The sequence below is a fragment of the Strigops habroptila genome, chromosome 16 (genome assembly GCF_004027225.2).
Source record: "Strigops habroptila isolate Jane chromosome 16, bStrHab1.2.pri, whole genome shotgun sequence".
Lineage (NCBI taxonomy): Eukaryota > Metazoa > Chordata > Aves > Psittaciformes > Psittacidae > Strigops > Strigops habroptila.
In genome coordinates, this window is record NC_044292.2 from 3,251,203 (window position 1) to 3,273,581 (window position 22,379).

The window sequence follows — 22,379 nt, forward strand, 5'->3', positions numbered from 1 at the left end:
GAGCCTGTAAGGTGTTTTTTGACGTTTAATCAACTCCAGCAAAATCAGGGTCCGGAGGAGAAGGGAATGCAGCCTCAAAATAAAAGGGAATAACTTCTCCATTTGTGCCTCTAGGGAGGTAGGATATTAAGTCCTTTAAAAAGGACCTTTCATAGGTACCATCTCTTCCTGGTTGTCCTTTGGCTATCATGCTTCTGACCTGCAGTGCTGCTTTTACCCTGTGAGCACAGCGTTGGCTTCTTGCTTGTGCAGAAGCAGCTCTTTGTTGTGACAGCCAGCTGTATCATCCACGTGTCCTCAAGTGAGCAGCAGCTGCAGGCAGGCCCCACTATTCAGCAGCCTCCTTTGTCCTGGAGCTGGAATGCTGTTAGCTGGCGCCACCTTCCAAAGGCCTTAAATAAAGTGGACACATCAAATACTAAGGTTACCCTTGAGGGGTTGCAGCCACCCTCACAGTACATGCACCTTTTCCTCTAGCAGTGCCTGTGCCAACTGCTTCACCATTCACTCAAAGCCCTCTCCTGTCTCCCCTATGTTCCTGTAACCAGTAAGTGAAGTGCAGAGTACAAATCAATGTGAGAAAAGGAAGACCAATGCCCCCTCTGCCCTTTAATTTCAGTGTCTGCTCTCATCTCGTTAAAAGAGAGCCTAATCCTGCATGGATCTTTGGGAGGCAGGCAGAGGAGCAAACAGGTTTTTTGAGCTCTAAGACTTTGCCTCCTCACTCAAATTTATAGCAATTTACCTGTCCCCGGGTGCAAGCCAGCACAGTTCTCCTGCACCAGTGTGAATGTGTTTCTTCCCTGAGTGGGCTCTTGAGAGGCAGGGGATTACTGGATTAACATCTCTGATAACAGTGAGGAAAAGGGCACACATCAGGGAGATTGACTGCTGACACAAAGCTTTGAAAAACACCCAAAGATGAGCCCACATAAAGCTGGAAGCTATTTCCCTTTGTTGCAGGCAAGTCCCAGTCCCTGATGTATTCAACTTCCCTCTAAGTGCTTAGTGCACCGAGATAGAGGGAGCACCAGCTGTCTCTTTGGGGTGCTTTTTTTGTCCACTGAGGTCCACAGAATTAGAGCAGTCATAAATGCTTACCTGAGATAGTAGGCTCCTGGCTTCCTCCTCCAGGAAGTTCTCCACCACACGGCTTTGCAAATGTCGTTGTCTCCACACCCTCCAAACCTTTTCTATCAGCCGCTGCTCGTCCTGCCACGAAAAGAGGCAGTGCACAGATTAACTGGGCTCTACAGGCAAACTATCTCACATCCTTCTGGTCCCACCTTGCTTCCAATTGCTTTCCCAGATCCCTCTTGAATGACTTTGCATTGCTAAAGAACAAAGCTGACTACAAACAAAGCTCTTGCTGAACTACTGCCTCCTGCAAGTATTGCGGCTATTAAGTCCCAGTACCCTGGGGAAAGGACAGTGCCCCACCAGTGCCTGCTGTATGTGCATCATCTTGTCCCATGGGTGGGACAAAGCACATCCCACACAGCTAATTCCGACAGAACATGGGCCTGTTCCATAGACGGCACGGGCCTGAGCAGAAGGGGAAGCCAAATGACAGCCCTCAGTAGGCTGAGGACGCTAGAGGGATGTATCAGGAACACAGATGAGGATAAAGATTATACTACTTGCTGTGAACTTTTTGCTCAGGCTACAGACAATCTATACAAATCATCCTGTCTCAGTTTCCCATCTGTAAGATGAGGCAAAGCACAATATGTGGAGATGCCAGTCTGCCATGCTGGCATTTCAAAGAGAAAGACAGAAAAAGTAGCCACAGGATTTCTGATGTTCACTGGTACTTGTTAAATCCTCAGGCCTCATCTCCCAGGATGTATGCGAGGCTGCAGGCAGCACAGGCTTGCCCAGTAACACCCATCACTGCCACTCTGGTAGCAGAACCACTCACCAACACTTGAGCCAATACCACCACCCTGCTGGCTTCTTTCCACTGGTGCCATCCCCTTGCCAGACAGCGCAGTCTCCTGTCATGCTGCCACCGGCGAAGCACCATCGTGTGATGCCACCACCTCAGATACTTCCTCCTATAGGCACAAGGGGAAAATAAGCTTTATGAGCCCAACTGCCCTACAAAGGGAGTCCTTGCCTGATGGCAGCAACAAGAGGGAGCCCAGAGCCCTCCACTCCCCTTACCCAAGCCACTTCTCATTCCACTTCTCTAAGTCCACCTCTGCTTTGTTCTCCTGGATCCTTGCAAGTGTAGGAGAGGGTCCTACCACGCCAGGTCTCTCTACCAGGTGAGGGACCAGCAGCCTTTCAGCTCTGTTCTGGTTTCTGTACATCACCAGCCAGCGGCGAATGGCACTGGGAAAAAGCCCAAGAGGGGCAGCTGGTGCTGAACCCTTTTCCCTGTCTCTTCTGCTTTCTAGGAAAGAAAAGAGGAATCATAGAGGAGCTAACCTCAGAGACAGAGAGGGACTGATCAGCGCTGCCATGAGCCCTTGGTCCTTTGGCTCCTGAACACAGTAGCCACCCACAGCCAGTTTGACTGCAATGAGCACATACTCCACAGAGCAATCCCAGTCATCTGGCTGGCAAACACTCCCCTCTTCACTCACACTCCCCACATGGCCCCATGAAAGGAAGAGAGGAGGGGGCATCTTCTTACTCATGGACCAAGACAGAGACATCTTCCTGCTCTTCCTAGCACCTATCAGGGTACTGCACTGCCGTGAGCACTGGGAAAAGGCAGCTGCTTTTGTCCAGTAGTTGCAGGCCTGCAAACAGAAAGAACACAGCTGCAGCCAAGGCTAAACACAACGCACACAGACAGCACACACACACAAACTAGCCTTAGAGATACATTTATGTTCATATCCCTGCAGGTCATTTAATGCTAGACCCCAGGCTGGAAACTGCACAGATGAGATCCCAGCAGGACTGACTCAGCCCTTCCAAGTCAATCGACCTCTTTGTGGTTTGCTAGCTGTGAGTCCTTTGAAAGAAGCTGCAACTCTGAGAGATCGCTCTGCTCTGCAGGGATAGTGATTATCCCATCTCATCTTTGAGCAGAGACGAAGGAGTGTTCTTGTCTCTGTGGTCAAAATGTCCTCATTCTTTATTGCTGTGCTCCAGATGGTGGCTGTAATCAGTGCCAGATTATGGTGATGAAGTTGCTTGCACAGTCTGTGAAGAGTTGCAAGGCAGGGCCTAAGCAGTCACCATGGGTCAACCCTGTCACTCTATCTCAGTGCCTAGTGACTCACTGAAAGAACAGGCAGTTAAGAACATCTGTCTCATAGGGACCTTCATCTTTTCTTACTTGTTTTACTGTAGCCACAGATCCTAGGCGCAGGGCTTGCCGTCCTCTCGAGGCTAGTCGCCAGCGGTGACAGGCTTTGCCCTGAGAGGGTTCCTGCCACTTGTGGTTTCTCTGTCCCAGCACTCGCTGTTCAGCTCTCAAGAATTTCACCCTCCATTCAGTAAAGCTGACAGCCAGGACACGGTGCTCTCTGACCCTTCTAAAACAAGAGAGGGCTTCGTGCTGCCTCAATCTACAAGCAGTGACATGGACCCAGGCGAACAGGCATCTGAAAAACAATACAAGCACAGAAAAGTGGCAGATGCCTGAAGTTATATTTCCATGTCAGCACCAAACAGGCTATAGACCAAATTCCACCTTCTCTCCCCACCCTGCAGTGTCACATGTAAGTGGTAAAAGCAAGCAAAAGAACATTCAACAAGGAAAGGTCTGTTCCTATTATTCCTTCTGCAATCAACATTTATGTATCTTTCTCCATGTTACTTATTTTTCCCAGTGCCTTGTCCTCAGGAGGTGTAAGTTCGGACTCCTCAACTATAGTTTCTTTCTGCTAGAAACTTGCTCTCATTCTACTTCAGATTCCCAGCACTGTTACCTCTCAACTCCTCAAAGCCCAGGAGTCTGGCTGTTTCCTTCTGGCCATTTCAGCATTTCCTCCTCTTCAAAGGCCTCTGCCAACTGAATGCAATGTTATACTATGTTTTTGTTTTGCCTACAAAACAGGCTGCTCTGCCACTACATGTAGTGGATCCGTCAAAAAAAGAAAGGAATTAGGTCAGTCTTCCATTTTAACCTGTGCCAGCAGCTGACCTTTAGGATGATGCCTGAGGAAGACGTTTTTTCTTATGGGACGAGAATAAAACTGCTAAAATCTCCTTCAGCATGGAACCCAGCAGACTCCTTAAGCCTTAAATGCAGAACCAGGCTGCCTTTAAGACAGCAGCTTGTTATCAAGATTCAGATTTTAAGTTTTTTCTTGGCTTTCACAAACCTGCATACATGGGACGTACAACCAGAATCTTTATGGAGACAATTTTATTCCAAAACTATCAGTGTCTACAGGAGTTACTATTAACTGCATTATAATTCTGCACCCACAATAATCCCTCTGTATCTTTGAGTCTGATGCAGTCTTCCTCTGCAACCCCAGAAGCCAATCTGCTTTAAACTCCTGGCTTATCCTTTTGGTTCCTTGTTCCACTTGGACTTTCATTATGCAAATCATCCCACTGCACCATAGGGCAGAGGTGTAAATATCCTCTGCCTGGCAGGCTTCGCTGAAGATCAAGAGAATCTATTGCAGGTTATCCTAGCATGAAAAATGCCCCCCTCAGAAGAGACAGGGCTCAGGCTGTACCACATCCAGGTGAGAAATTAGAAGCGCTCCCTCATCAAAGGAGGAAGATTAATGGTGGAGACACACTCTACAGGAAGGAGGGACATTAAGGACTCCTCTCAAACATACTTCCCGCTAGGGTGCCACCTCACGGATTGATTTGCAGAAGAAAATGCAGTTGGGTGGGGTGAGTGCAGACTCTAAGCATCACAGCCACTAAGGTTTTACTGGGATTTTAGTTGCTCTTTCCTCACCAGATCTTTGTCTCCTCTCAGCTTAAACCTGCAATTCAAAAGAAAATCTGCTAGGGCTAAACCTGCACTTTTCGTGCCTTAAATTAATCCTTGGCAAAAAGAATCTTATCCATTCTTATGCTCCTAAATTATCCCAAAGAAAACCACCTGAACAATTCCTGGTCCACTGCAACTGGACACTTCGCTGTGTTTCAGGCAGAGAGTAGCCTCACACAACATAAACCACACACAAAATGCATTTCACTAAGAGAACTACTGAACAGCAGCTAAGAGAGAAAAGATGTTCTTCATGATGGGCAGCAGACACCTTGCTCTTCAGATTAAATTCCCATGTTTTCAGGATCTGCACCGTAACATAAGTCTCCAAAACATATGACAGCTTCACCTATATTGTAACTAACACAAGCTCTGGTTTGAATACACTGGATTCTCTGCTATATAAACAGCTGTTCACTCAAAAGCTTCCCTCAGTAGTGCTTTAAGGGCAGGAAACAAACCTGTGCAGGAGAAGACGTTCCCAGAATAAAGCAGCATATTTCTGCTTTCTCATTTGGCAATACCATGTCTGCAGGACCAACCTCTTCCTCTCCTGACAGCTGTGCTGAGTCCATTGCTGCTGCAGCTCTCTCACAGCACACTTCCCTGCAAGAGAACACATGAGCTTGCTGAGCTGAGCCCAATGGTTTTCTTTCCATCACAAAGAGCAAATACCAAATGGAACCAGGCTTTTCTCTTTGAAGAGACTTTTCAATTTATAGGGGGATTTTTTCTGCAATGCAGTCAGACCCTCTTCTTTTAGCCTGTCCTTCCCCAAGCAAGGGATAACAAATCACTTCCACTCTCATCTGCAAGGCAGTTTTCCATCAAAAATTGGGAGTGTTCCTTCCCTGCATGTAAGTACTCACAGTGTAGTACTTACGGTGTCATTACTTAGCACTGAAAGTACAAGAAACCCCTTAATGGACAGGATTAGGACTGTTGAACAGCCTAAAAAGATACACCCTGCTCCCGCTGAAACAAAGCCCAACTGTTGGGTCTGAGGAGACGTGTTCAGGCTCAGAATGCTGCATCTGAACTACATTTAATGCCTCAGTTGCTAAAATACACTGCTTGAACACTCCTTTGGTACTGCAGGTAAAGCAAAATCCACCCCTTTTCCAATCAGCTGCCAAAGGAGCATCTTCCCTAGCATAAAGCACTGCAAAACAGCAGGGCATGTGTCCTGCTTATAACTACAAGAAGACAGTGTCACAGGCACTTACTGACCCCTGAACTAGTATGTGCCATTCCAGAGGAGTAGTGCAGAGTTACAACCAGAAGTAGGACTTTCTCCATCCCAACCATTCCCACAGCATCCCTCTCCCACAGACACGTGCTGCTGGTTAACTCACTTTGCCAGCGGGAACGCCAACGCCACAGAGCATCAGCAGTCATCTGGTGAATGTGACACCTGAATCTCCGGTCAGCCTCCACTTTCTGGGCCAGTCTCTTCTTCCAGAGGCCGAAAGCCATCTGGCAGCAATGAACTTCATGTTTTAGAGCTGCTGCTGCTGCTTTTCGATTCTTATTTTCCATGGCCCAGTGGTGCCAGCTGAGAAAGGCTCTGAGAAAGACAAAGGTCATTGTATCAAATGTAGGAACAACTCACACAGATTCACAGCCTTGTAACTGAAATTTTAACAACAAACATACACATGAGGCAGTTTAGGAAATACACCTGATCTAGTAACATCCTTTCCCCATTAAATGTGAGGGGAAACAATGAACAGGGCAAGTTGTTGGGAGTAAGGTGTTCTGTCGTGGCTGTGCCAAGCCTGTTGTGCTCTTCAACTTCCAAATGAGTAGAGAGCAAGGCCAGTTCAGTGGATAGGAAGTTACAAGGGCTTTTTATCAGCAGCGCTGGGCTTGCTCTAATTCATGAGGCATCCCATCAAACCAGAAATGATTGTGTTCAGATATAGTAATTTTGAAGCAGGAAAAACCCACAATAATGGGCTGCAAAACTCTCACTGAAGACAGAAGAAGATGATAGCTGGAGGAAGAATTTTTTAAAAAGCAGATGTAGAGCTCTCAAAACAGACAATTTTAGGCAACTTCTGGAAAGCACAATATCTACCGAGACAGCTGAATGAGCCTGCAGTGCTGCTGGGCCTTCACCAGTTGCTGAGTCCGAGCTGACCAGACAATGAAGTACCTCTGCAAGAAGCATCTCTCTGCTTGGTGGCAGCAACTCTTCACCTCCTTGTCAGAACTGCAGTCCTGTCACCCAGAAAAGTAAAAAAGGGCCTTGAACTGCTGGTATAATACAGTTATTCCATGCAGCTCAGCCCCTTCCCCTTGTGGCTGTGGCTTCTATGATTGCCTAACTCCCTGTTGCTAACATGATTGACTAGCACATCCCTTTTAAATCCTTGACACCTGGCAGATCCCCAACTCAGCTGGCAAACGGTAGGGAAGAGCTACCCTGAGAAATGCCTCAATCTCCCAAACCTTCTGTCTGAGAGAGAAGAACAAATACAGAACAGCAGTGAGACCTTCCATGTGCTGATATTGAAACCCAAAGGCTCTTTGCTAAATGGGGCTCTGCAGAAAACACTTGCACATTCACATGCATCACACCACTTTTCAGCCTCACCTCTTCCCACGTAGGACTGTTTCGAAGCTGGACATTATTATCTGGACTCTGCAGTGGCAAAGACTGGAACTGACCTCCTGCAAACCAATTTCTTCTGCAAGACAAGAGACAGGGGAAAAGGGAAAGAAAGAAGAGGATAAAGCATCCAAAAGGATGTGTGAAGTGATGTGAGGTACTATCCAAAAGGAAAGAATTCAGCCAGACCAAACAAGGGACCTCTTTTACCAGCATCCCAAGGAACTAATCTCCAACTCACCCAGATCCAGTACTCCACGGAGGAAAGGAGGCCTGCAAGCACCGCTCCCCACCCAGTTCAGCTGGCAGCTCTGCACACTGGTGTGGTTGCGGAAAAGAACTGTAATAGGGCATGTGTGTGACATCCTCAGCAGTCAGAACAGAGGAGAAACCCTGCTGGCTGCTGTCACTAAAGCTGTATTCCTGCAGGTATGGAGGGAAGAACATACTGTGAGGTAAGCATCCTCACAGTGGAATCCGTCCGTTAACAGTTACAACCATGCCATTTACTCCTTTTTTTGGCAAGGATTCAGGGAAATCCAGGATGCATCCAAAGGAACTGCAGGCTAGCAAGTACAGCTCTGGAGTGCAAACACGTAAGTGATGGAAAAGTTATGTCTATACTGAGAAAAGGGGAAATGGGCATATGCCCTTTCTCAGTGATGAGGCTCTTTTGTACCTCACTCTTTCTACCTTGCAGCTACAAACAACAGCAAGTGCACAAGAGAACCTCACTAGCTCAGCACCTCCCCACACCACTAAATAATGAACCAGGAAGGCCACAGGCAGAAGTGACTTTACCATTTGATTGCCTTAGAACTCGAGGACCCCAGGCTCAGTGCTCTTCAAGCCTAAATACTAAGCACAGTTTGCTGATGACAACATCATGTTGAAGCAGAAATTTTCCCCCCAAAAATCCCCAGACCTCCCCACCTTTTCCAGTGAGCTTTGGGAGGCCAGAGTAGCTGAAGCACTGCTGTCAAAGCCAGATGATGTTGAGAGGTCTTCAGAAAACAGCACAGTGAGAGGTTCTTCATAGACAGTCGTGTGAAAATGCTTAGGACTTTGCTCAATTGTCTTCAGCATGAGACACTTTTGGTGCCACAGTTTCAGAGCTTTCTGGAGTCTACATTGCTCCAAAGCCTGAGAGAAAGAACTGAGACAGAACATATTGAGACAGCTGTGTGACTAAAAAGGGATACCAGAGGGGGACACTAGCGCAGACATGATGGATGACAGATGGTACCAGGAAGTCAAATGGACACTACTAATGAGGGCAGGGTGCCAGGAACTGGATGTTCTTCACTCACTCGGCTCTGTGATGCTCGCACAGCCTTGCTTTCCACAGCAGATAGACTCTCTGGAGCTTCACCTTTTGGCAGAAGTCATCAAGAGAGTAGCCTGCTTTCTCTGGAAACCATCTCTCTACAGTCCACAGTGGCTGATCTTCATCCCTCTTTGTCACAGTCTTGTCAGCTACTGAGCTTATAACTGGTCCTTAACCAGTTACAGAAAGTGACAAGAGACAACATTTGTCAGAAGGCATTCCTGAGAAATTCAGTCCAGCCCAGCCTTCAAGCTGCTTCTTTTCAGCAAGGTTTAAGACTTTCTGCTACATTTACAAAGCAGCACAACAAATATCCCTGTAGCTTCACTACACATTCAGAACACATCCAGAGCAACTAGTCCCATGCCCACTCTAGTTTGCTAATACCATGTATCATCTGAGCCTCTCTTTTATGTGGCTGTTTTTGGCTGGTTTTCACATACAAGAAGAGAAGGAAGGAGCCTAAGCACCTCCAACTCTTAGATTCTGCAAAGGAATCCAAGCTGCTCACCATAATGCTGTCTCCATTGAAGGATGAGGAAGTTTGCCATTGCCTGCTTATCACCTTCTCTGACCTGCAGCCTCTGAACCCACTGCTGGAAGTATTTCCTCAGTGATACTGCTCTGAGATGGGCCAGGTTGCACCTGTAAAGTGCTTTCTGCTCAACAGTCTCCTTCCATGCATAGAAGCACCTGGATACCAAGGGAAAATAAAAGCACATGGAAAAACACGTGTACAAACTTGTGTCTCCTCCTGAGACTGGATTTAGTTCAGGAATGACAGACAGAAGCTGTCATCTTCTGAGGTTCCATTAGTTTATTTCATTAAAAAGCCACTGTCATGCTCAGAAAACAGCAGCACAGTGGGTGTTGTTGGGTTTGGTCTTTCAGGACATGAAAGGTCAGGACCAAAAAGCTTTGGCAGTGCACGGGAGGGCAAGTCATAACGTCTCTGGCCACAGTAGTTCATTTTCCTGTTTCTATCCCTACTTTCATCTTTATTAACTCCTAAAACAAAAGAATAGATGCCTTTACAGTAGGACAGACACGACACTGTCTTGCTTGGCTCTGACACTCCTTGGACTTTCACAGTGAAAAACTTTTCACATGAAAAATAAACCTCATCAACTTACCAGGAGACCAAATTTCTTTGGATCCGAGTTGTCAGTGCTAAAATCTGTTCCTTTTCCAAGCATCGGGAATGCCACACCCAGAAGACATTTCGTAGCTGCTTTTTTTCTAGCAGAGCACGGGCTTCCAAAAGCCTGGCTTCCTCTTTGCTCAGCAGCTCCTTCTGCAGGCGCCACAGTCTGAAAGCTGCTGTGTTACAGGGCAGGAAGAGATTGACAGGAAGAAAGATAACTTAGAAGGACTTCAAACAACTTAGTGTCACACAGCAAACATCCCGTGGCTGAACTCCAGCTGTCTGAGAAAGGGCAGTTAAGGGAGACAGCTCACACTGCTGCAGCAACAGCATCAATAGCTGAACTGATCCAAGGAAGAAGGCAAAAGGTGTACGATATGGGGAGTGGTCCATCCCACACCATCACAGATACTGGCCCTGCTGTTTGCAGGATGAGGTTCTGAAGTCAGGTCAAAGCAACAACCAGCCACAAATCAAAAAAGATGGTGAAACAGTGATTACCTCCAAGCTGTTCCAAGGCTATGGAATGTGTGCTTACCAGCTAGTCGTCTCATATCTCTGATTGCCTGAGCTCTCAAGCAGAACTCATCTCCTCTCTGCCTATGATGAAGTTGTGTCCACAGTTTTCCTTCCACCCTGAAAGAGTCACAAGATGCTTCAAAATCCATCTGTCCAAAGAGACACTCACAGAACAGAACCCAGCTCCTTCCTTCTCCTTGGGTAGCTTTCTCTTTTTGTCTGGACTTGCTCTTCTGCCTTCGGAATCAGAAGGCACAACAAAAGGTTTTTCTTTTGACACCTCTACTGTCCTGCTATAGACTGTAGTATTGCCTCACTCCAACTTCATTTATGCCTGTACTCAAGAAACAGTAGAGGAGTTTTTCTGTCAGACACTCAAATCAGACAGAAAACACTAGTGCATGGAAGCTCTGCAATAGGATCGTTTCGTTCTTAAAGCTAAGTTACTAATTCTTGCAGTGCTTATCTGTAGCAAATACATCCAAGGACCTGGAAACAAGTTTGCCACCACATAAGAAAAGATTCTCCCTGTGTTTGTAAACCTCCACTTGTCCAAGACAACACAAAGAGAATGCTCTCAGCTTACCTACAAGCCTGCTCAGCTTCCTTTGAGTATCCTTCTGTAAGCTGGTGCTGAGCTGAGGTTGTCATAGTTGCTAATCTTCCTACTCCAAAACCCCCCACTGATGAACTGTGGGTAGAATACAGCTCAGGCTGCGGAGCTTGCTTCTTGCTCTCTTTTGCCACAGCTTCCTTCCACTGAAGGAGAAACCACATGATTAGAACAAACTGCAGGCAGAGTGTCAGGGTCCACATGACTGAATTTCACACAGGATAACCCCCTTCCTCCTCCCTACCCAAATAGGATTTCTGCCCTCTCCGACTGCACAACAGAAAACTCATGGCACCGCCTCTACTGTCCCTAACCCATCCTCACCCTGTGGAAGCTGACAGCTAGCAGAGCTGAGGCATGTCTCTGCTGGGCCACCTCTAGCTGCATCCTCCTCTGGTGCACAGCCCTCTGCAAAGCACCAAGGCCCTTCCGAAGCAATTGCTGTCTGTAAAGCTGCCTGGCTGCAGCCCTTTTCCAGAGGACATGTCTTCTCCAGGCTTGGAAACACCCAGCTAGCATCTGTCTGTCACATAAGTGCTGGAAACTTAAAGAGAAAATAGAAGTGAACTCCAGTTAATAGAAACGAAAGTCAAACACAGCCAGGAGGTGGCAATCAGAGTTCAGCCATCAAACTGCAAAGAGGTATTTCAAATCATTCTCTCTAAAGAGTGAAAACCCAGCAGCTTCACACCAGATTACAGTACCGCTGTTGCTAAATTGGCAGCAATCTCACACATATACACAGGTCACAGATTTGAATCCCATCTCGTGGATAAACCCAGTTCTTAATCTTCTTTAACTATGCAGTGAGCATGCTGCAATTTGCTGCACTGAGAAGTAGCATACAAGTAGCATTTTTCTTTGCTAGCAACAACCAAGGTTGAATTTAGAACCTAGAATTTAAAAGGTAGAGAGATTATTTTTTAGAGCATATTCCATTCTAGATAATAACCCTTTGAAAAGAAACGAATGCAGCCCTGGAGCCAGCCATGGCAGAATAACGGAGGTTAAGTCCTAAACCCAAATGTTCCCAGGAGCATGGCTCCTTGGCCACTTCCCAGCAGTTTTCCTCCCCTGTTAACTACCAGCACACTCACACAGAAACACAGAGTCTTTTTACCTTTGCTCATTCACCTTCAATGACCAGAAGCTGTTCTCCGAGATCTGCAAACAGACAAAAGACAGTAACTCACATGATTATTCATACTACTCTGTTGAAGAATGTTTGTTGCCAGCACATCAAACCATTTTGGATGGAGACCAGAACAGTGCTGCCTCAGGGTAGTGTATTATGTCAGATGCCTTTGACATTACCCCACCATTGTTCCGTGAATACTCAAGTATTTCAGACATGGAAAGGCACAACAAAACTGAATCTCAGGGCCATGCAACTACACACAGAGTAAAAACCAGTTTAATGCTTTCCCTCTGCGCCTAGATCTAGAGAATATAAACACGTGTTTACATTCTCAAGAACAACTAAGTTAAGCTGGTCTTTAGGAAGAAGCATGTGAGACAAAGATGCATATGTTGAGATGGAGTAGGACCATAGGAGAGGAGATTCCAGCCGTTCAGTGCCAGAGAAAACTGTAGGAGAAGCATCCCATCACTGTTGCACCTCAACTCTGCACCTCTAGCAAGAAGCAGAAACAAGCACAAGTAGTATCTGTGAACAGGGTTGCTACTACTACACACTTGAGTACACTCTCACCTCTCTGGACGCAGCTTCCTGTGTCTGGCTCCCTTCTTCACAGCACTCTGGTTCTTTGGCACTCCTCTCCACAGAAGGTTCTTCAGACCAGTCGAGATTGGCATCAGCTTCCCAATTCCTCCAGCTCCTTTGGTGAGAGCATTTGTTTCTCCTTTCTCTGCTCACATTCCTACAATCTATGTCAGAATATTCACCAAAGCTGCCTTCAACCTGAGTAACGGAAGGGCTGGACTGGCTGCTGCTCACCACAGCCATTCTGGCTGCTTGTGATCCAGAGTCACACACCTCTTCTGACTCTTTGCTGGACTTAAAATGAGGTTCGGAGTTGTTGACTTCTGCAGATTTAGTACCAAGCTGCTGGACTGGTCTAACCTCTCCAGGAGTGACTCTCACACACACTTCTCTTGGAGTTCCATACATTGCTACACCAACGTTCATCTGAGCTCCCCCCGAATCCGTCTCCAGTGACACCTGCAGACCCTCTGGATAGAGACTGGCTGGAAGGTCTTTCCTCCAAGATACAGCACATGAGGACGCCCCATTAGATGTCTCTTTTCCTTTAAGAACCTTTTCAGGGGAATGACTTTTCGTGTGAACATAACGACTACCAGTTTCCAGAGTTGGCTTTCCCTGGGACTGGCATCTGAAATAAGGGGAGAAATTGTAGGAGGAATGTGCTGCTGTATCCACTAGCCCTCCAGAGCCCACCCCAGAAGTGAGGGTTTCTGGCTGGATGTCACCTGAAATGTTGGTCCTCCATGTGTTTGAGTCAATGCATTCATATCTGTGAAAGACAGAGACAGGTACTGCACGACTGAAGTCCCTTGTCACTGCACTAAGGCTCCAGTCTTTAGCAAATGGGGCACCCCATTTTAATCTTGCCTGAGTGGCACTAGTCTTTACTCCAGCTAGTTCTCCTGCACTCAGGATACTAGGAGCTGAATCACCAGGAGCAAAGCACAAACTGTCACTGACTGGAGAAGACCGGGGCTCCAGGGGAAGGGAGCCCCATATCCCCATCAAAGCACTTTCTTGCTTAAGCCTCTGGATTGCACAGTACAAGCTAGCAGAAATCTGTGAGGACTCCAAAAGAGTCTGAAGGGACTCCACACTAGATGGCTCGAGCTCCCCCAAGGTCAGGGCTGAACTACAACAAGCATTCACACTTTCACTTGAGCTCCTTGAGGCAGGACACACCAGTAATTCCTGCCTAAGAGGGGAATCTACAGTACGAGATGATAAATGTGCACTGACCAGTGAAGGGTCCACAGGATCCATACAAGAAGCAGCAGGAGGCTGATGCTGTTGATTTTCCACTGGACAGTCACTATTCTTGTTCCTACTTTCTAAACGGTGATGGTGAGCAGTGTGTATGGAGCAGCTGCCAGCTGCCTTTGCTTTCTGATGGTGTTGTTGAGGTAAGTCAATACTCTCACTCCTTCTCCCTTCTAAACTATAAGCCTCAAGATGTGACTGTCTGAGGAGATTCACAGCTGGGAGCACTCACAAAGCAAGATGGGGAACCCTATGAGCCACACATTTAGAGCTGTGCTGCTGCAGCCTAGGGCACAGATTATTCTGCTTCAGAAAACAGGAAATGGAGAACTGTCTGGAGTGTCCTGGAGTGGCTGAGAAGGGCAGGAGAGATTAGTCTGTCTCAGACTGGGATCTCTCTTCCCAGCTGACAGAGGTGCAGTACACAGTTCTGCTGTCTGACTGGGAGTTACGCTGACTGCAGCAGCAGCAAGCCAGTGATGAGAAATGCCTATTCAAATTGCAGCGCCCAAATACAGATCAACAGCCACGTTCTTCTGAATGCTGCTTTGCTCTGAAGAAAAATAAGAAGAAATATAAAGAAAGAAGCACATATATTTCTTATCACATCTTGCCTAGCTTGCCAAAGGCTTTGGGTACGTTCCTTATTAATTTCTTGTCTCCAATCCACCAGCCTTAATCCTAAAAGTATTATGGACCCTACTGGCTTCCTGTTTCTCAGCAGATACTCATGTCTAGTAGAGCAGGAATGCCTGCAGGGAACAGACACAGTCTGCAACAGACAACCTGGAAAACAAAGACTTCCAGCATTACACATGCACCTGCACCCTCAAAAAGAACTTCTTGTTAGTAAGGCTGAATTATGCTGCTGCGAAGACAAGGTAGACTGTAGCTGCTTTTCCAGAATGCTTTATATCTAACTAGATCTACATGACACCAAACAAGAACAGGTCTAAAAGAAAATATGTTTACAGAAGTCCTCCCATGGCAGGAGGGGTTGGAACTAGATGATCTTAAGGTCCTTTCCAACCCCAACTATTCTATGATTCTAAGTCAGAGCAACATGGTGCTGGAGTACAATGCCTACCCTCTTCATTGATTGGAAATCCAGCTCACATCTCTTCCATACTCATATTTTCTCCAGGGCTGATAGAAAAGGTAGTGCCTTGACTTAAGGTTCCATTTAACTGCTTAACAAGTGTAAATTTTTTCATGTATCATGCTACAGCCCTGCAAAGCTTCAAAGCTACACAGGCCAGTTTCTTCTGTCCACACATCCAGAGAATCTACGTTGTCTCCTAACCTGGAAGAGTTACAGCACAGATGGAAGGCCTAATTTGCAATCTAGCCACTAAGGTAGATGATTATACATATAACACTCATGCTGAGCACAGATTCTTAAGTTGCTGCTAACAGGTAAGTGCAATTTAAGGGGACTATACTTTCATTCCCTCAAATTTTAAAAGCAAGTTGTCAATCACTCTGTCATTCAAAGCACCATTCTTTTCCACTCCCTTTTAAAAGGACGAAAATGGTATTGTGAAAAGACACACACACCTCTATCATCTTCAAAAAGCCCTAGTCAATCTGAAAAGACAGCACAGCCTATGAAATCAATGCCCATTGTCTTTTTCAAACACACTCAAATACCAGAAAGGCTCCTGTCAAAATGCACTCTGTTTCCAAACTACGTTTATCTCATTCTCTTCCAAAAAAGCATCTAAGCCTCAGTCATCCATTGCAAACAGCCCACTTGTCCTCATATGCAAACTCTTTTCAGTAATCATCCCAAACTGGGGAGTAAATTCAATTACTAAAGCAACAGGAGATAGTCATGCAGTTGCAATTATCCTTCGGAACTGCCATTACTGCCTTTCATACCTCACCAAGTGTACCATGAATGGAAAGATCCCATTATTTTTTCCAGACAAGCAGAAGTTGACAACTACAGAGTGAACAGACAAACCACAGCTGCCTTCTTTAGGGTGCCTATCACTGCATGAAGTATAACCACAAAATGCAGCAGACTGGTGTTTCCTAGAAGCATTCCTTGCATCCCAGAAATGTCCAGCCAACTAGCAAAGTATCACAAAAGGGTATTATAAAGGATTTGAATTACAAAAGACATGAAACCATCATGTTTATGAGTACTGTTTAGCTCCACGAACACCTGGAACCTGGCGCTGGACTACTTCATGCTCAAGAACCTAAACATAATCTATTTTCTTGATAGTTCATGCCATTTTTTTTTTAGTTCTCCGTTGCAGTTTGTTCTGCCAGGTACCAGGCTCTCAACACATGGCCATGATTATTTTAGCTGGTGTTCTTCACCTTACTCATTCCTCATTTCAGTCTCATTGAGATCGGGAAGAGATAGCATCCTTTAAAAACCATCTTTGTCTGCCTTCTCAAAATTGCCATTCAGGACTTTAGTATAATCACTTTTAAGCAGTAATTAGTCTTACTCAAAAGGGAACAAGATTTTATGAAGTGCTTTTTTTAAAACTTCTTCCAAGGCCAAAAGGGATACTTAAGGCAAGCTGCAGATCTTGCGAACTACAAAATCCATGACCAGTGGCTTTCATATGAGCTTTTATGTTTCCAGCTAAAACATTTTAACACACGCTTGCTATATACACTTTGCATCAAGACAGTAAAACATTAAAACCTGAAACAAATCCAATTAAGCAAACAAAAATTAAGCTTATCAATGTACTTCTGTTGTTATAAGCAAAAGGAATGGCACGGCTCATGAACAATAAGTCAAGCTCTTTTAAGCGAATGCTGTTTTAGTATTAGAGTAACAATGACAGACTCGTAATAAAAACATAAGCACTGCACAGACGATGCTCATTTTTCCCACCCCTGCAGATCTATCTCACACTGGAAGTTGGGACTGGTGACCGGCACAAGAACATGTTTCACATGCCTTAGAAACAAGGCTTTTCCCCCACTGCTCAGTCTTACAGACCAAACCATCGCTGCCATCACATGAGCCTCCCATTGCCACTCAACAAGCACACATAAGAGGTCTTCCCTCCACCAGAGAGAGGGCAATTACTGCTCCAGTACCAGCCAGGAACCAGCTGCTGTGCTGGGATGTGGTGGTGGGAGCTGTGGTGGGAGCGGGAGAGCCATCACCCGCAGACCCATTTGAGGTGAACACCCCAGGCCCTGCTCAGCATTCCCGATGGCTCTCAACCCTCCATGGGCACACTCACACCTCTCCTCATGGACACTTACTCACTCTGATCGCCGGACATGCTGCCGGGCCTCGCCAGAGCCTTAGGGACAGGACACGCACCTCTTTGTGCCCACACCTCCGCGGGGACAAACCCGCACCTTTGTCCCCCTTCAATGCCCAAAGCCCGGCAGCGAGCGCGCTCCAGCTGGGTCGCTGTAAGCAGCTTATCCCCCGCGATTAGCAACGCCGCCGGTCACCGGGGCTGCAGATGGCGCCGGGAAAGCCGCTCTCGACCATGGCTCATTAAAGCTGCGTCCTGAGAGCGGCACAGGCGAGGCGGGGCCCGGCAGGGAGGGACCGGCCACAACCACCCCACCCGCCGGGGGGCAGCGCCTCAGGAGAGCGGGGCTCGCCGGCCCCGCTGAGGGGACGAGTGTGTCCCAGGCAGGTCGTGGTCAACGTGGAGAGCTGCCGGCTCACTGCCGTGAAACCCGGGCACGTCAGGACGTGAGGATTTAAGAAACCAAAGGAAAATGACCTGAGCAGAGTATGGCGCCTGCTGCACGTCTGGGTGAGGAGCCCTGCGGTGAAGCCAGGCTGCCGGGACCAGCGAGGCTGTGCTCCGGCACCACAGGCTCCATGAATCCCTCACACGCCCGGCTAATCCAGGTATTGATCCAAGAGCGCGTTGGTGTTTGTTGTAAGCACTGCTGAAACAAAATCCCTCCTTCACATAAGTCAGGAGAGGGGCTTCATTTTTATCATCACCTTTCTGATGTGCTTCCCAAAATAGGTATCTTTGAGTCTAACATAACTCCTGCCTTGCTCTGCTTCCTTGAGCAACCAGATGTGCCAAATCCTCCACAAAAAAGCACACAGCAGGTCAGCCTGACAGGCATTTTGCAGTGGAGAATGGCTGGGAAGGCCTCACTAGCTGCAACTCTATAGAATATACATATATATATATATAAAATATGCTCTATACAAGTAACTATCTGTGCAAATACCCAAAACCCATTGCATTTAAAACAGTTGTTTTCAGTCTGGCCTTCATGGGTCTAGGGAACAAAGAAACTGGGTGGTTTAGTGTGTTGTTCAGGGATCTATGCTGTCACTGTACAGTTCTGAAGAGCTGAAAAACACATGAACATAAAGGTCTGCCTCCCTGTTCTTTCTTCCCCATCTGATCACAAGAATAGACCAATTCCTTTTCCTTTGCTCTGTTGCATGGCAGCCTGCAAAATGAATGCACAACAGTCACCTGGGGACAGTAAACCAGGCTATCACATTTTTATGGCATTTACCATGTCCTTAGTCCAAGCATAAATGCTGGTGGTCCATGTACAGCAGCAGGTCATTATAGTGCTTGTGCAGCATAGCAGAGGAAGCATCTGCTTATGTTTAAAGTGATCAAACCTGGGAGAAAATTGCTTAGTTTTAAAAATACAAATGGCATAGTTCCAGAAGTTAAAGCAAAGTTAACAGGTCTCTTGGTCACTGAAGAATCAGTGCAGCAGCAGGTCTTGTCAAGAGAAATGTGACTGTAGAATACCAGATGTAAACCTGGAAAATGAACCTGCTTTAGAAAAACATAGATCTTCCTAGCACTAGTATTTTCATTATGCCAAAGCTGACATACCTTTTTTCTTCTGAAAAAGTCTCCTGTTGAACTTCTTTTATTTTACCTGAAGGCCACAGCAGAGCAGATTTACTGTGCATAAGATTAGAGTGTTTATAGTTTGTCACACCCCATGAAGTTCACCACTGCAGTGTAAGTAAAGCCATCTTTTCCTTCCCCAATCTTCATTTTACTAGCCCACCTTCCCACCTACATATTTACAAGCAGTACCGTCTACTTGTCCAAGTAAAGCTTAAACTAAAAGCCGTCAAAGCCCCATAGACCTTCCCTCATAACAACTCTTCCAGACTGCCCAGCTACAGTCCCAAACCCTCAGGAATACCTACATTTTCAAATGAGACATAAGTGACCAGTGTAATTTTTTGTAACACACAAAAACTGTGTCCATTTTATAGTTTTCTTAGAAAAATGTAACATTTCAAGTTCTGTTAAGATAGGCAGCTGAAGGCGAAAGGACATTTCAAGGCACAGAGTATCTATAACCTACATTCAACAGCCATTTTAAGTATCCTGAAGAACATTCAACTTGCATAAAAGCATCAGTGAATAAAACCAAAGATTAGATGCTGGGAGCACAAGCAGCTCCCTGGCCCAGTAAGAGCATTTTGTACCAACCCCAGCTTTGTACAAACCACCATAGCTAGCATAGGGAGTTACAGTCATAAATCTTAAATAACGCCATCAAAAACAGCCCTCAGGAACTTCCAGATGTTTCCTAGGAACTATCTGCATAAAAGCAAGCTAAACTGTATTGTTTAAAGGCTTTTAAAGATATAAGCCTTTTAGGGATAGCTTGTCCAAGAATATTTTGGGTGGTTCCATTACTTACAATAGAGAGGATGCACAATACAAGACTTGGAAGGCTGCAGAAGGTGCATCCACTCATACATACAGAGGAGAGATTTAGGGGAAGGGAGGAAAAGAGAGTAGTGGGATTACAAAGAGTCACAGTGTTTAACATGACACCTCTGAGATCTTCTGGACTTACTGCAGGAACTCATCTGCCTAACCTTCAGGGAGGTAAAAGAAACGAAAAATCAGATCCTCTGCTGTTTGCTCAGTAGCAGGTCTTGCTCCTTCAGAACAAACATGGGAAGAGCAGAAGGCTAGGCTGGGTGAGGGAAGCATCTGTTCTCTGCTGCGGAGCAGGGCTCAGTACAGATGATGGGCTGTCTTGCTTGAGTCAGGCCACTGTGGAGGGGCATCCTGCTGATCAATTGGCTCATAGGTGCTGCGATCCTGGCCTGCACAGGTGGCACCTGAGTGGAGATGGAAGAGAGCAAGCTTGGGAAAAAACACAAAAGCACAAGAACAGAATCCTCTAGAATAAACCAACAGCTTAGGAGCACATGTCACGAGCTGCTCTGTGAGCTCCCCAGCACCTGTGTTCTGTAAGCCTCACTGCACAGGCCGGAGGTGAGAAAACTCATCCTTCCAACAAAGGCAAAAGAGCTGAGATGCATTTGAACATGCCTCTTCATTCCCTGAGAACTGCTCTCATAGTAGCCACGTGGCTGTGTGGAAAGCAACACTTGCAATACTACATAGCAGCATAAAAAGCTCCTGCAATAGCATCTTTCAGCAAGATCAAGTTTATGAGATCTAGTAGGAAAATGAACAGAGAAAATCAGAAGCAGCAGGAACCATGGCTAGCTGACAGCATAGATTTAAGAGTATGAATCCTCCATGAACCACTTTATGCCTCAAGTGTGCAACACCATGGCACTAAATTTGAATCCAGCAGTGCTCCCAATTCCACTATGAACATGTGCCTGTGGTATAAGACTGGTACAAAATCATGTAACTGTCCAGGGGACAAGCAGGAGAGAATGTGCATGGACAGCTCTTTATTTATAGGCCAGGCATCTGCCATAGCTAGGAAGCTACCTGAATCAAAGGTGGGCATCAAGCTATATGAGAGGCTTGTCTGAAGCAGCAAGGATACTGCCAAGCAACAAAACCAGATTTGTGTGGAAAGAAAACAAGACAGAGAAGACCAGGAAAAATGCAACATTGTTAGGTTCAAAAGGAAAATGCCAGATAGCAGGAAAATGAGAGGAAATTTGTCGACCACATTCAACACAAAATGACAGCACTGAGTTTGTACGGAAAATGCTGTGAGAAGGGCAGTTCAGGCGAGGGTATGAAACTACAATGTGTCAGAATTCCAACCTGTGCCTGAAAGGAGACTTTCAGGCAGTATCATGCCTGTGTTGGGATAGTGTGGTTGAAAAGGAGTGGTCCCAAATTCCAAGCAAAGGGATGAACTCCTCAATGATACCTACACTTTCCATGGGATACAAATGTCAACCCCTAGTTACAAGCACAGTGAGCAGCTAATACAAACTGGCACAAACATGGCCCAGAGCAAGGCAATGTACTTGACTCACAAGCCTTGTGACCCAGTTCAGACAGATCTGTCAGGCATTTGCATAAATGGCTGATGGAGAAAACATCCACGTTCCATTTGTAGAGAGATGCACATAGCACCCAGTGCCTCAAGCCATGGTTTCCTTCCATGGCCTTTCCTCTTCTCTTTTCGTGGGAAGCATTATGTTTGCTAGCACCAAAGCACCACAAACGGCAGCTTTCAAACACTGTCATGCAGTTATACCACCCCTTGTCCTGCACAGCCTTCTTAGGAAGGGAAAAAGATAATTGCACCAGGCTGCTGGTTCTGCCAGAGTGAACTCCCACACAGCAAACAATCCCTGGCAGCTGCCCCAGCATGAACTAGCACCAGGCATGCTTGGCAAAGCTGACTGAGACTCAGAACCTCCAGCCCCAGCCCCTTCTCTCTGGCAAGGCTGCCACATTATCATTAGCAAGTACAACCAGGAGAAAAATGAGTGCCTCCAGGCAAAGTCCCATAAGATGAGCATCAGTCCCATTTTCCAGGTGTTGAAATGGAGGCCCAAAGCAATCAAGGCAGCTAGGACAATTGAGGCCCAGAGAAAGCATGGAGTTAGAAATCCAGCTTGCTTTCCTTCTCATGCATAATCCAGTTAAAGGAAATGCTGCCTTTGCTTTCCCCCAGAAGGAAAAGAAAGCGTTGGCAAAGAGAGAAGGACACCCAAAGGCTTCCAGCAAGCACGCACAAATGCAGGAGGAGGAAGAGAGTAAAAGCCTCTCAGTTATATTGAATAAGAGAGACTGTAGTCTCTCTTACTCTCTCACGATACCATTGTGGGCAAAATGGCTGTCAGATGAGGACTCCAGGTCTGCAAGTGAAGAGAGGAAGAATGTAAATTTAAGGCCTAAGACACATCAGAACCACAAAATGGGAGAACAGACATATGAGAGAGAGAAAGAGCATGCATCCCCCCTCCTTGGAAAGGGGGCAGAATCCAGCTGCACAGAGCCCAGGCTGAAGGGTCCAAAGTGCAAGGCAGTCAGTCCTAACAGCAGAGGAGGTGGCCTACGTTGACATGG

The 22,379-nt window shown here is 46.4% G+C and overlaps 2 protein-coding genes across 7 annotated transcripts in view; both read right to left on the minus strand.

Moving 5' to 3' along the window:
• Positions 1-20,048, minus strand: C16H1orf167 (chromosome 16 C1orf167 homolog). 4 transcript variants are annotated; one of them, XM_030507645.1, is made up of 21 exons: positions 14,104-14,642; positions 12,850-13,633; positions 12,259-12,302; positions 11,463-11,682; positions 11,112-11,284; positions 10,545-10,642; positions 9,996-10,182; positions 9,374-9,555; positions 8,846-9,032; positions 8,469-8,691; positions 7,777-7,958; positions 7,521-7,614; positions 7,002-7,144; positions 6,277-6,488; positions 5,383-5,527; positions 3,296-3,563; positions 2,642-2,750; positions 2,167-2,398; positions 1,922-2,057; positions 1,102-1,212; positions 1-392 (listed from the first exon to the last, which is right to left on the minus strand). In XM_030507645.1, the coding sequence occupies exons 2-21, from the start codon at positions 13,285-13,287 to the stop codon at positions 333-335; spliced, it is 3,444 nt and encodes a 1,147-aa protein (XP_030363505.1). In that variant the 5' UTR covers positions 13,288-13,633; positions 14,104-14,642; the 3' UTR covers positions 1-332. The 4 variants fall into 4 exon arrangements, with proteins under 4 accessions (XP_030363505.1, XP_030363504.1, XP_030363503.1 ...); XM_030507644.1 differs by having other exon boundaries at positions 9,996-10,179; positions 12,850-14,642; XM_030507643.1 differs by having other exon boundaries at positions 12,850-14,642.
• Positions 19,306-22,379, minus strand: part of AGTRAP (angiotensin II receptor associated protein) — a 9,329-nt gene continuing 6,255 nt past the window's right edge. For all 3 annotated transcript variants that reach the window (XM_030507650.1, XM_030507647.1, XM_030507648.1), the window contains one exon: positions 19,306-20,206. In XM_030507650.1, the coding sequence (XP_030363510.1) occupies positions 20,100-20,206 (107 nt within the window). In that variant the 3' untranslated portion in view covers positions 19,306-20,099. The remainder of the gene's footprint in view (positions 20,207-22,379) is intronic.